We start from the raw sequence: 14,141 nt of genomic DNA on the forward strand, positions 1-14,141 counted from the left end.
TGTTACCATATATCTTGATGAATTTGATAAATGAAGTTTAAAACATTATTTTTAGATAATTTTGAAATTTTATCATAAATTTTTCTCTAATCTAATCTATCTTTATCTCCAAATCTTCTAAATAAAAACAATACAGTGGTTAGTCTCCTTCGCAGCTGCTCGTGTCGGAGTCACGCAAAGTTCCCCGCCAACTATACAGGGGAGGCTAACTAGTGCTTTTTCGCACTAACATCTTTATGTCTTTAAAAAACTGGAAGTGATTTTTTTTTCGTATATGAAAGTCCATTACCACATTCATGTGCTGTTAACCAGTTTTCTTTATTCTTAGTCCCCTCCGCAGCCCCTTCGAGCATGCGCACAACAAACGTCACGTCTACTAGCCTTGAAGTACACTGGGCACCAGTCCCCCCACAACAAGCCCGCGGGGTATTGCTTGGGTACACTGTGTCTTTTAGCTCGCTGAACAAGACGAGTCACACGAAAAACGTATCTCCGAATTCTACCCAGTTGGTGTTAAGAGGCCTCCAGGCGTACACTGATTATAACATCACACTTTCAGCATTTACCAATAAGGGGTCAGGCCCTCAAGCTCGCCTTCCGGTGAGGACAGCCGAAGACGGTGAGTACAGCCCCAAAACTCATATGATATAACTAATATGAATTAATTTAGAGGCAAAATGTACGCCTTTTGTCTCGAATTTCATCCTTTTTTGGGCCATTTGAATTAAACATTTGTGTGATACGCAGGGGCGTGGCTATAGCTACTTATACATAGCTTACTATACGTTAATACGCACGTACATACTTAAAGGAATTCAGGCTTTTTTGTAAAAGACACGGAGGTCTAGGGATATGACGGAGCACTGGTGGTGGCCTAAAACGTATCCGATCATTCTGAATTTGATCTATATTGGAACGAATGTTTTGGAACTGCACAAGAAAACGCTATGTTACCACTGCGCGTACTTGTAAAAATGTCGTCGGTACGTCCCTCATACGGGCGCTGTATTGTTTCCAGTTATACCATTTATGCCAATCTACTGCAGAAATTATCGTTCACATGTCATATCGAATATTATGTATCCATAGTTCCCGATACTTCTCCGAACAATCTGCGTGTATTAAACCAGACCTCCACAAGCATCGAAATCGCCTGGGACGGGATCCCTGTGGACCGCGTGCACGGCGTGTTACTGGGTTACAGGGTGGCGTATGGACTTCTGGGTATTCCTGGGTCAAATGTTTCTATTGTCGGACCTGACACATTTCAAACCACTCTCACTGGTTTGCGGAAATACTCGTCATACTGGATTACAGTAACCGGTTTTACCAGTATTGGGGATGGGCCAGCGAGTGAGGCTGTGAACGCTACGACAGACCAACATGGTAAGAATTCATCTAACGCGATGCTTCTGTTGCCGAGCATGCCACATTGAACTACTTAATATTCTGTCATTTCTCTTTAGTTCCCAGTGTTCCTCCCTCGAATGTGCGCACGCATGTCAATGGCTCCACCAGCATTCAAGTGGATTGGAACCCAGTACCCATCGTTTTTATACATGGTGTCCTGGTGGGCTACCTGGTTTCTTACAGAAAGAGAGGGACTGGGGCGTTCGTGACAAATCAATCTGCGCCTGGCACAACGAGCATATTGCTGACTGGCTTGCAGCCGTACTCTGTGTACGATATTCACGTCAGCGCGTTTACCATAAAAGGTTATGGACCACGAAGCGGAGTCGTTTCTGTGCGAACAGACCAAGACGGTATGTGCCTTTTTCTAAGAAAATGATTTTGTCTTTAAAAAGACACACTTTCCCCCTTTCGGTGAAACGTGGAAACAGTACATGATGGGCGCACACACTGAAAAACGATTCATGATAACTATGATAAAGATGATAAAGATTATAACTTTGTTTCAGTACCCAGTGCTTGGCCACCAAATGCCCGAACAACCATCACTACGCCAAGCATCATATTTCTACAATGGGACCCAGTCTCCACTCCTCAGATCCACGGCGTCTTGCTAGGCTATCACGTGACGTACGGTGCGCTCAAAAACAGCTCCGTGAATGTGACCCGTCAAACCGGTCCGTCCAGTCACCAACTGGTTTTGTCAGGGCTTGATGCGTACACCACGTACTGGATGGAGGTGGCGGCTTTTACTGTAAAGGGGCCAGGCCCCTTTAGTCTGCCGATTATGGCGACTACTGACCAGGATGGTAAGATACATCGGACTATTTGAATAGCGATCTCATCCTCCTTCTAATCAGCGCGCACATCTCCCGCGCCTAAAAGTGTATAAGAGTTGCAAATGAATGTCCCTGCTGTTTATCTGTGCTGGCTATTCATGTCCTCATAAACACATCATAATACTAACGCTTTGTTACCACAAAAGCTCTTTTAAGCCCTCCTTTAAGGCCAACATTTCTGAATTTCCAAATAAGCCCCCATACTCGACCTAAGAAGCCGGAAGATAACTCTATAACATGCTTGGATTAAGCGAAATGACATCGTTAATTTGGGTACAAAGTGTAATATACATTAGATAATAGCACCTGAGACTTAAGTAAGTGCCAAAAATACCTGGCGTCAAAAACTGGAAAAAGACTATTACGCCCCCTGCCCAAAAAGCAACGGGGGGAGAGATTATTCGAGTTTTTTTACGGTATATAATGTCCTTTTGTTTCTTCGGTTCCAGTCCCCTTCGCTGCTCCTGGAGACATCCGCGCAACAAAAGTCACATCCACAAGCTTGACAATAAAATGGGATCCAGTCCCTCCGCACGAAGCGCGCGGTGTTTTGCTTGGGTACACTGTGTCTTATAACTCTCTGAATCAAACAAGCTTCACAACTGACGTGCTCCCGAATATAACAGGCCTGGCGCTGCAAGGTCTAAAGGCGTTCACTGTTTATCATATCACAGTCGCAGCATTCACTGATAAGGGTAGAGGCCCTAACGCAAGACTTACATTGAAAACAGATGAGGATGGTGAGTGGTTGCTTTTCCAACTTTTAAGAAAAATAAGGCTAGCTTCGTTTACGTGTAAATGATTTTCAGTAATTTGAAATTTGTTTTCTTAATCTCTAAAGCAGTCGACCAACTTATCTATCCACCCAACAACCTTTTCGCTAACAGTTAAAACTAAGAGGGTCGAATTTTACTGGCAAGAGAAAGCTTGTCTGAAAATTAGCGTATGTGAAGAGCAGAAGGAAGAAAGAGAGAAGAGGTTTTATCGTGTACGATTTTTTGCTTTTAGCTCGCCTCTTTTCTCCCTTCTCTCTGTTATGGGAGCACTGGTGCATCTTAGGTGTAGGTACGTTGACGATATATCATATTTATCATAGTACCCAGTGCCCGTCCGACCAATCTGCGCATATTAAACCAGACCTCCACCAGCATCATTGTCGCGTGGGATGGGATCCCTGTGGTCCGAATTCATGGCGTGTTACAGGGCTATAGAGTGGCGTATGGACTTCAGGAAAGTCTTGTGTCAAGTGACGCAGCGAATATATCTCTCGTGCAAAGGATCAAAGTTGGCCCTGACACGTCTCAACACATGATCACTGGTCTACAGAAATTCTCGTCATACTGGATTACAGTAACCGGTTTTACTAGTATTGGAGATGGGCCAGCCAGTGACCTGTTAAATGTTATGACTGATCAAGATGGTAAGTGGATGATTGTCGGTTACTATGGAGTCTAATGCGGGGCTTTATTGACAGCAGATCACATATCATCAGTTTTTTTCCACCTTTTTTCAGTCCCCAGTTCTCCGCCCTCAAACGTGCGCGCGAACGTCAATGGCTCCACAAGCATTCAGGTGGACTGGGACAAAGTACCTTCACCCTTAGTACATGGCATTCTTATGGGTTACCTTGTTACCTACAGAAAGAGCGGGACTGGGGTAATGGCAGAGAATGAAACTGCGCCTGGCACGACAAGCATACTGCTGACCGGTTTACAGCCCTACTTTTTGTACGATATACAAGTCAGCGCGTTTACCGTCAAAGGTTGTGGACCACAGAGCGGTGTAGTTTCTGTACGAACAGAACAAGACGGTAACGGGGTCATTCATGATATACTGGTTACGTTTAAGCCCCATCTACACTAACAATTTTTAGTTAACAACTTTCATGTGACAATTTTTATTCGCTAAGTGTAGATGGAGCAAAGCCGGTAATTTTTATGTGGCAACCATAGTTGTCCAAAAGCTAGCAGGATTGCTTTTTCTCGGCAATTAAAAATTATCACATGAAAAATTGCTAGTGTAGATGCCAACAATTATAGTTGTCAACTAAAAATTGTTAGTGTAGATGGGGCTTTAGAAGTGTTTCATAATCAAGTTTCATACTCAAGGCCTTATGGTTTTCAAATTGTCTGTGTGCTTTAGTACCCAGTGCATCGCCACCAAACGTCCGAAAAACCATCAGCACGCCAAGCATCATATTTCTACAGTGGGACCCAGTCCCCACTCCTCAGATCCACGGCGTCTTGCTAGGCTATCACGTGACGTACGGTGCGCTCAAGAACAGCTCCGTGAATGTGACTCATCAAACCGGTCCGTCCAGTCACCAACTGGTTTTGTCAGGGCTTGATGCGTACACCACGTACTGGATGGAGGTGGCGGCTTTTACTGTAAAGGGGTCAGGCCCCTTTAGTCCGCCGATTATGGCGACCACTGACCAAGATGGTAACTAGATTTGTAATGGGCGACTTGCACTTAGAAATTAGGTGACATTTTTTGAGGTGGCAAACCCGCGCACGCTCAGGCTTTTGGCGGCAATATAGCGAAAACAAAAAGCAGCTACTTACAAATCGATCAGAAAGCTGATGTCAGGAGGGCTTATTTTCATTGAAAGATTTTATGTTTTTCGTCCGCAGCCACTTCATCTGTGTTTATTTTGGCGAGAGTTTCCCATTCATAAAATCACGTGATTTTTTAGTGCCTAAAGTGCCTATTTAGGTTGGCTGGAGCAAAGAGGCAGAGAACCAGGCGAGTACACAGGGGGGTGCGTGTGCACCCCACCCCCCCTGGCAGCCAAAAAGAGGGTAATTTCTTATGAAGGAATCTTCAAATACTATGCTTTGCCTTATTATACCTATAATTGTGCACCACCTCCCTTCAGCCAATCCTGGGTACGCGCCTGGAGAATCCTGTGAATACCATGACATCCAATTCTAGACATAGTGGAACCTGCCTGTATGAATAGCCTACTAACTTATAACAACAAGTCTTCCACAATGTGGGAATTTACTAAAACCTCTCTAAACATTCTTGATCTAGTCCCCTCCACTGCTCCCGGAAACATGCGCACAACAAACGTCACTTCAACTAGCGTGACGTTACACTGGGATCCAGTCCCTTCAAGACAAACTCGCGGACTATTGCTTGGGTACGCTGTGTCATTTGCTTCTCTGAACGTATCTCGTTCTGTAATCCACGCCCCGCCAAATTCCACGGAGTTGGCGTTACGTGGCCTCAAGGCGTTCACTGTTTATGACATCACGCTGGTGGCATTTACCACCAAGGGGACTGGTCCTGCGGCACGTATAATGATAAGAACAGAAGAAGATGGTGAGTACTCCATGAACGTCATCCATAAAACTCGTATTCCCCCGATATTTAACCCGCGATATTTTGCGCGTATATCTAAATTTAAACGATTTTAAAATATTTTTTTATCGCTCAATTAAAGTCCAGAGTGCTAAAGGCACCAAAATGAATATGTCTTTGGCAAGCACTTGCGAGCATGCGACAAAATAATATGAGCAATCAGGAACTTTGGCCTTAGAATTGCGAGCAATCTGTAATCTGTCCAAGCATGCTAACACAAAAAAATTATGTAAAAATTATCAAATACTTTTTTTTCGTTTATTGTTTGAAGAAGCACACTGTCGTTTTTGCTCTGGAATATCCATCATGAGGTTTAGAGACGCTGAGTATAATATATCGTTCAAATATTAGGGAAAAGATGACCGCATTTAAACTCTTTCCTCTTTAGTACCATCTGTAGCACCTACAATTATCAAAGCAGCCAACCAGAGCTCGACAAGTCTTACTGTGCAATGGAGTCGGATTCCGCCCGGACTTACAAGAGGCGTTTTGCTTGGATATCGCGTGACATATACCCAGTATGACTCAGGAGCTACGTACACGCGTGACACTGCAGCTGGCGTGACGCGTATGACTCTTACCAGTCTCACGCCTTATATGGTGTACACTGTGAGCGTGGCTGGGTTCACGAGCAAAGGGACTGGGCCTGAAAGCTATAACATCACGCTTTCTACCGACGAAGATGGTAAGCTTTTCGAGAGTTACCGTATAATCACCTAAATTGTGTATAACTCAGACTCGCCCTAATCGCATTGTTATTTACTTCAACCCATCAGTCCCTAGCGTCGCGCCGTTCATCAACCACGCCACAAACCTCTCATCCACCAGCATTCTCGTCCAGTGGACCGCTATACCTACCGGTCACGTGCGAGGCGTGTTGCTAGGTTACAGGGTGTACTTCAAGAGCGTCCATAGCACGGCGTATCTTAGCAACCAGACGGGACCAAGCGAGGTGCGGGTTTTGTTGCGGGGGCTTGATGTCTACACGGGATATACCATACAAGTGGCTGCATTCACCGCCAAGGGCGAGGGACCGAGATCGACAGACGTTGATGTCTCTACTGAAGAAGACGGTATGTTCAAACTGATGTTTTTTTCTAAAGCAAATACATGATAAAACGGAACTCAAACATGTAATAGGCAAATGAATATGATGAAATAATCTGAGAATAACACGCTAGCACTAAACATAATATCAAAAATGAGCAAATGATGCTCTTCCCTTCAGTGGATTGAACGCACGCGTGTTCTGCTAACATCTTCTTTCCAGCCTAAGATTATACGACAATTGTTAGTTGCGCTTGACAACCAAATACGACATTGATTGCTTTTAAGCTGTTTGCAGGTTGCTAGTCTGTCACGTGGTTTCATCTCGTCCCTGTATACATTTCAATTCGTTTTACTTTGTATCCTATTCTCTTGCAAATCCAGTTCCAATAGCGTCACCGATTCACGTTCAGGCGGCGAATCAAAGCTCTACCAGCCTGCGCGTGCGCTGGGGCCCAGTCCCCGGGGGTCGTGTTCACGGTGTGTTGCTAGGTTATCATGTGACGTATCGGCAAGTGAATGGCTCGTGGTTCAGGTCTGACGTCACGAAGGAGCGTGAGCTGGTGCTGAGTGGTCTTCAAGTGTATACCGTGTATAGCGTGAGGGTTGCCGCGTACACCAGGATGGGAGACGGACCGGCAAGCCCAGAAGTCATTGCGCGCACGGATGAAGGAGGTGAGAGAAACTGTCTATTTTCTGTACTTATAGTGCTGTTGCTTTTTCTCAATTGGATTAGAACCTCCCAATAAACGCACAATTTAACTAGCAGTGCTCACTTTAAATGTTTACCTTGATAGCAGCCCCATTCTAGTTTGGTAGTGATAACCATCTAATTCAACTTCAACTCATCTCTTTTTACTGGGTTGAACCAAGATACAATGTTACTAAGAAATTAATTAGAGCGCACGCTATGGCGTCATAAATTACATAATTACACAGGAATCTTGTAAATTCTCGACATTGATATTGTTAACAACCCCATTCGAGTTTGGTAGTGATGACTTTCTAATTCAACTCCAACTCACCTCATTAGTTCCCGCTGTTTCACCTGACGTCACACGTGCAGACAACAGAAGCTCCACTAGCATCCTCGTCCAGTGGCGCCCAGTCCCTCCCGGCTTAACACAAGGAGTTTTACTGGGCTATCATGTGATCTACTCTGAGTCGATGAACACTACAACAGTTGTCAGCAAGCGCACAAAAGAAACCTCGATCGTCCTTTCGGGTCTTCGCAAATACACGCGATATCGCGTCACGGTGGCAGCATACACAAGCAGAGGAGATGGAGTTCGGAGTAACGCAACATCCGTCACAACAGACCAGGATGGTATGGGAACATAGTCTTTATAACAAGATTTATGTAACGCAACATCCGTCACAATGATGGTCTTGGATTATATGTTATCTTTATAATAATGCTTCATGTAACGCAACATCCGTCACAACAGACCAGGATGGTATGGGAACATAGTCTTTATAACAAGATTTATGTAATGCAACGTCCGTCACAATGATAGTCTTGGATTATATGTTATCTTTATAATAATGCTTCATGTAACGCAACATCCGTCTCGACAGACCAAGATGGTACGAGACCTTAGTCTTTATAACAATATTTTATGCAACGCAACATCCGTCACGATGACAGTCTTGGATTATAAGGTCAGTACGCAGCTCTTACAAGCTGCAATTTGATTAGGCAAATGAACAATATCCGCACCTCGACACAAAGAACAAGAAGAAAAGAGACAAAAGAACTCCTTTGTAGAACAAAGATAATAGGAGACAAAGCAGCTGCGTACTTACTCGGATTATATGGTATGCTTGATGTAACGCAACATCCGTCACAACAGACCAGGATTGTATGATATATCGATTATAATGCTCCTACGCAAATACCATAACGAAAGGCGATGATGGGAAAAATATTTCTTCACGAATTAAAAGTTGATGAACTTTTTTTTATGTCTTATTTAAGTTCCATCTTTGGCCCCGTCTCGCCTGCGCACAGCAAATATCACCTCATCAGCCATCAGCGTGACTTGGGATCCGATTCCTGCCCAGAGAGCGAACGGAAAACTTTTAGGCTATCGTGTGACATGTAACGCAAGCAGTTATCATGTCACGCGCAATGAAGCCAGTGGCTCGTTACGTTACACGCTCAGCGGCCTTCTCAGTTACACGTGGTACAGGATTTACGTCACTGGATTTACAGTCAAAGGGGATGGACCAATCAGCGAAGACCTTCATGTGCGGACGGCCGAGAATGGTCAGTTTAATGAACAAAATAAGTTTAATGTGACGACACGGGTGAACTTTGTGTGTATTTATCTAAAAAGATGTTTCAATTCCACCCGCAGCTCCAGACCTCGCTCCACAAAATGTGCGAGCCGTGAACCAGAGCTCGACTAGCTTGCTGGTCACGTGGGACCCGTTACCCGCGGGACACACGCGCGGCGAGCTGGCCGGCTATAGGGTCTGGTACCGAGCAGTGGATGACAGCGATGACGAGAGGGTAGTACTTGTATCATCTGATAGAAGTGACGTCATCATACGGGACCTTCGCCTGTTTACTGTGTACGCCGTGCAGGTGGAAGCATTTACAGGGAAAGGGACTGGGCCGAGGAGTGAGCCTTACCGCGTATCGACTGACGAAGGGGGTAGGTCATACTTTTCCTGGACATTTAATCTACATTGTCGAAACCTAGGCATGGCTACAAAAAAAGCGAAACGAGCATTTATGAGGAAGCCATAAAAGTTCTTACGGACTTATGACTGCATCATATTGTCTCTTAGTTCCCACTGCAGCCCCATACAACATCACCACAGAACCTGTCAATTCCACTGCTGTTATCATCCAATGGCATGGCGTCTCTAAGGAGCACCTGTTTGGGTACTTTGGAGGATACCACGTGACCTACAGAAGGCTGACGTATGCGTCATGTGACGTGTCTGTACGCACTTTTGGCACGCAGGTGGTTCTGGGATCGCTCGAGCCGAATGTGGAGTACAAAGTAAAGGTCTCCGCCTCGACGAGCCTAGGGGACGGACCCTAGAGCGAGGCAGTCATGTTCTCCATTCATGGTGAGATTGATACGTGATGCATAATTAGATACCCAGCAGTCTTTGCGAGCATTTTGTGACCATTAAAATAAAGCAATTCACCTCAATCAAAAACCTATCCGTGTTGATGCTTCAGAAATGGCCTTTAGAATTTGCCAAGGGTCTGATTATTAATAAACTAATCACCCCGTTTTTCGTTCCTAATGTCCGGTTTTACCCACTCAGCACACTTTGTGCTCGTACAAAATTGGATATCAAATTCCTCTAAAGAACCTAAGTAGTGCATGTATGATGTACAGTATGATTTTGATATATAGCATATGAGTATTGCCTTTATTTGATTATAGGTGCTATAGAATACAATACAGCAGCGATGGTTTCGAATGGCTCAGCGGCGTGGCAGTTTGTAGCCCCACCCGTGGGGGTGGTACTGGCACTGATCATCTTAGTACTTGTGGGTGGAGCGGTCTACTGGAAAAGAAGGAACAGGGAACCCAAAGAGGATCGGGTCAAAGTGAGCCCGCGAGACGACATCGAGCTCAAGGAGAAAGATGACAAAGATCCAATCGCTTTCAAGAATCCCACATACGACGATATTTGACTCAGCTAGAGCAAGCAGACTTGGCAGCTTAAACCTACACTGGACTCTGGAATTAACCCTGTTCCTGACTGTGACCCGGACGGGCCATGGATTACACTATGGTCTCATTTTCCCGAGTTCAGACGCCGGACCCCCCTATACGGAAGCGTCTAAATCTGCAAATCTGAACTGCGTCCAGAGGTCCATTACAGATTCCAGTCCAGGTTTTAGTAGTACCAGCAAACTAACGTCTTGCATATTTTACTAATTTGAGCTTTGATTTTTTCTTTTTATTATTAAAATAATTCTTTATCCAAGACATTTCTTGTCATGATATCTTCAAAAACGGCCTAATTTTCATGAACAAAACAAATTTCCAATCTCTTTTATCGCTCTTCCATTTTTATCGATATTTCTTTTGGATTATTTTACAATAAAATGATCAGCAAAGAAAATAAAAATAATCAATGGTATGGCGATATTTCTGAAACAGAACGAGCAAACCACTTGCCGCGAAAAAAAAAAACTGCCAAAGAATAAATCTGTAACTTTTTTATCAGATATCATCAATGGTTGATCTCTTTAAACGTTCACATCATAAAAACAAATGTCATGACAAGAGGTCTATCGAGTCTATCATTAAATATGTTCAGTAAATTGTGTGGAGCTAGTCGTAATCATTAAAGCAATAAAAGAGATCACAAGTATTGTAGAAATATTGTCGCAATGGACGGAAAATAAGCCTATTCGTTCCTACCTTTCATTAGCCTCCCTCGCAGGCGTTTTAAGGCAGGCGTTGCTCACTAGCGACGCCTTCATAAAAACGCCTTTAGGGAGGCTAAGGGCCTAATCGCACCGAACGCGACCCCAACGTCATTCAAAACTAGACTCGGATTTCTCACGCGAAAAAGCCGAGTTTCAGAGTTTTTTTACGTTTGATCACAATGCTTTCTTGGAATATTTTTGCACAACTCATCGCCTTACTGGTAGTAAATTCATTCTATGAATATCAAAAGCAACAACTTCTGCTCAAGTCAAGCTGGGTGTTAATTGAAAAACCTGTCAGATTTGACTTTTGGCCGCCGCCAGAGCAGGACAGCGGCGCATTTGAAGAGTCCTGGTCGAACAAACGCATTCGCACATGTTTCCTGCTAGCGTTATCATTTTTTTGTCAAAACAAACGAACTTTTGCCTAGAGCGAATAGGCCCTAACTCTTTCTGGAATCTTCAGACAGCTCAAAAGCGCGGGAAACCAGAGCAAAATGCGCATTGGTCGAGAGGTTCATTGCGTAATAAGGAGGCGGGGTTACCAATGCAGCCGGCAAAATCCAAAATGGCGACCAGACGAAGGTGAACCACATTCAACACAGAAAAAACTATGGAGAAAATCATGGCGATTATCGCCATATCACTGGGCAAGAAAGCCACGGTGTATGCCATAGGAAGGGTGAGTTCTGCACTTAGGTGTGAGATTAGTCGGTGCTATCTCGAATTGTGAGCGTTTACAAGTGTCATTCTCGTTGCACGTGTTTATCAACATTTAGCTGATCTCAATTTAATCGTCTTGTTTTAGACAAGCATTTGTAAATATGTAAGGTGGGGTGCAAAGAAATCTGATTCGTAATATTTAAGTGAAGACCCCAAGATTATGAGAGATTGTATCAGTATTTGATAGTAGTTAAATAAGGTATATATTGTTCGTTTTTACAGAAAAAAATTATGATGGATACATTTAATAATACTTGATTTGTAGCCAAGTAAGGTTAGTTAATTGTAATTTATGATGCCAAGTTGGATTTATTTAATCAGGGATATTCACAATAAATAGACTCAAACCATAATGAACAGTATTATGTTGTCTGTTATTTACAGAGCGTGGTGCAACGCCGACCCTTCCCCCCTTATTTACTTTTACTGTCTGATGTTACGCTTATAAAGATTGTATTACGCTGATCCTCTCCCCTGTTTTTACTTTTACTTTCTGATGTGTTGCGCTTTAAATGATTGCCATTAATGTTACGAAGAAACTCATCTAAAAAAAGCCAATGCTATGAGTGTGAAGGCTCCACTACCTTTTCTTGCTGTTTCTCCGCCAATTGAAATTAATTATAAAAGACTCAAAGAGCTACAAAGAGGATTGCCTTTTTAACAGGTATTGATAAATCCTCTGTCAGCGTTGCCATTCCAAATACCCGTGAGTTTCAACCCCTTAGACGCTTCTACGGGGAAAACTTACGGAATGTTGTTGTAATACATGGACTCCCGTCTTTTAGATGCCACTTGCGTCAAGATTTTGCAACTCACGATAACTATATTATTATGACGTAATATTCGCTCCGCGCGCGGGCGGTACAACTGTTACTTTCTCGCCAGCGCTGTCTTCCAATGCATGATAGTAGACCCTGTGCTCTGTCAGATAGACACGCGTACGTCCCGCGGGTAACGGAACTCATAATTTTATGACGTAACGGCAACACAAGGTGCACTGCATTTCAATTAGAGACATGCGTTACAAGTTACATGACACCCTTTTTTTGTCCGAACTTTGTACCATGAATGGGAACAATTGAATAATTGCATTATTATTTCATATAAGCTAAAAAGGGCAAAAAGACAAATCGTTATCTTAGATTGGTTACACCATTTCCATAAAAACACTAAATAGTTACTTCTTAATAGTTCTATTCAGTGACTATGTTTAAGGCATTGTTCCCTTTGTATTTGCTTTTTCCTAAACTGTTCTGGTTGAGTAATAGACGTGAGTGATAATGCCTAAAAAGATACTAAATAAGTAGTAAGTATATATGTTTTATTTCGTGGATATAGTGTAAGTACTCTGTTGTTTTCATTCTTATCATTTCTTTTAACAGCAGTTGAACCGTGTCTAACCGCACATAGTATCATCACTATAAAGAATGTATAAACAATGCCGAATACAGGGGATTTACAACCTGTACAAGCCTGCAGCTAGTTGTTTAGGGAAGTTTTGCCAAGGTCGGCGCCAATGTTATGTGTTTTCAAGTGACCAATGGACCCACCTAAAAGAAACTGCTCTGACACGCGATGTTGCACAATCAAGTGTTTCTATATGGCGCCAATACTTCGTTTGAACTTGTGCTTTGCGAGCTGAAAACTAACATCTACCATGGCAAATATAAAATAGCAGCACATAAGAATAAGTTGCTAGAGTATGCAATATGGTAGCTCTCTCGTCGTCTGTTATCTATTTTAAGATCATCATATACTCATATTGCTGCCAGTGCAAAGAAGACTGTATTGGAAACGTTTTGTTTGACAGGAGCTGGTGCAAAGTTTCCAAGGATCATTGATCTTGATATTCCATCACACCCTTGGGACCAAACAAGGATTTTGTATATCTTCGCCTGAACGTTTTTTTTTAATATTAATTGAGAAAATCAAGAATCAATGAATAACACTAGGACATTACTGTAAGATTATTAATTGACACACATATTTTTGGTTGAATTGATTCGCTGCGTGATGAGGTAAAAAATTGTTTATGGAATCTGCAAGTTTTAACGTACGCAGGCACAGGCAGGCTGTAACTATACTACATTATTTTTTCTTTGGTTTGTTATTTTGTGTCGTCGTGGGTAGGACTGGGCGTTGACACATCCCGTAAAGTGATACATCACAATGCGAAATGCAGCATATATACACGAACATTACAGCAAGCAATCGCCATTCGAGGCATTGCCTCGCAGGTAATACAGTATTTCTGTCTATAAAAAAGGGTCTTAAAAATGAAGAATCTTTCCGATTCGTTTTGTTTTCTTATATTTTTCGTTTCTATTTTTGTGACATTTTCAACAATC

General features: G+C 43.1%; 1 protein-coding gene and 1 long non-coding RNA gene across 2 annotated transcripts in view; one reads left to right on the forward strand and one right to left on the reverse strand.

Moving 5' to 3' along the window:
* LOC5511670 (phosphatidylinositol phosphatase PTPRQ) overlaps window positions 1-14,141 on the forward strand; it is a 36,941-nt gene that overhangs the window by 5,572 nt on the left and 17,228 nt on the right. Inside the window, exons 9-16 of the mRNA XM_032381046.2 lie at window positions 329-619; window positions 1,090-1,386; window positions 1,467-1,763; window positions 1,920-2,219; window positions 2,699-2,989; window positions 3,346-3,669; window positions 3,763-4,059; window positions 4,392-4,691. Of these exons, the coding sequence (XP_032236937.2) occupies window positions 329-619; window positions 1,090-1,386; window positions 1,467-1,763; window positions 1,920-2,219; window positions 2,699-2,989; window positions 3,346-3,669; window positions 3,763-4,059; window positions 4,392-4,691 (2,397 nt within the window). The remainder of the gene's footprint in view (window positions 1-328; window positions 620-1,089; window positions 1,387-1,466; window positions 1,764-1,919; window positions 2,220-2,698; window positions 2,990-3,345; window positions 3,670-3,762; window positions 4,060-4,391; window positions 4,692-14,141) is intronic.
* Window positions 5,407-7,540, reverse strand: LOC116617891. The gene is made up of 3 exons (XR_004295925.1): window positions 7,452-7,540; window positions 6,474-6,676; window positions 5,407-5,540 (listed from the first exon to the last, which is right to left on the reverse strand). It is a non-coding gene; the product is annotated as an uncharacterized LOC116617891 (long non-coding RNA).

This window comes from Nematostella vectensis, chromosome 9 (genome assembly GCF_932526225.1).
Source record: "Nematostella vectensis chromosome 9, jaNemVect1.1, whole genome shotgun sequence".
Lineage (NCBI taxonomy): Eukaryota > Metazoa > Cnidaria > Anthozoa > Actiniaria > Edwardsiidae > Nematostella > Nematostella vectensis.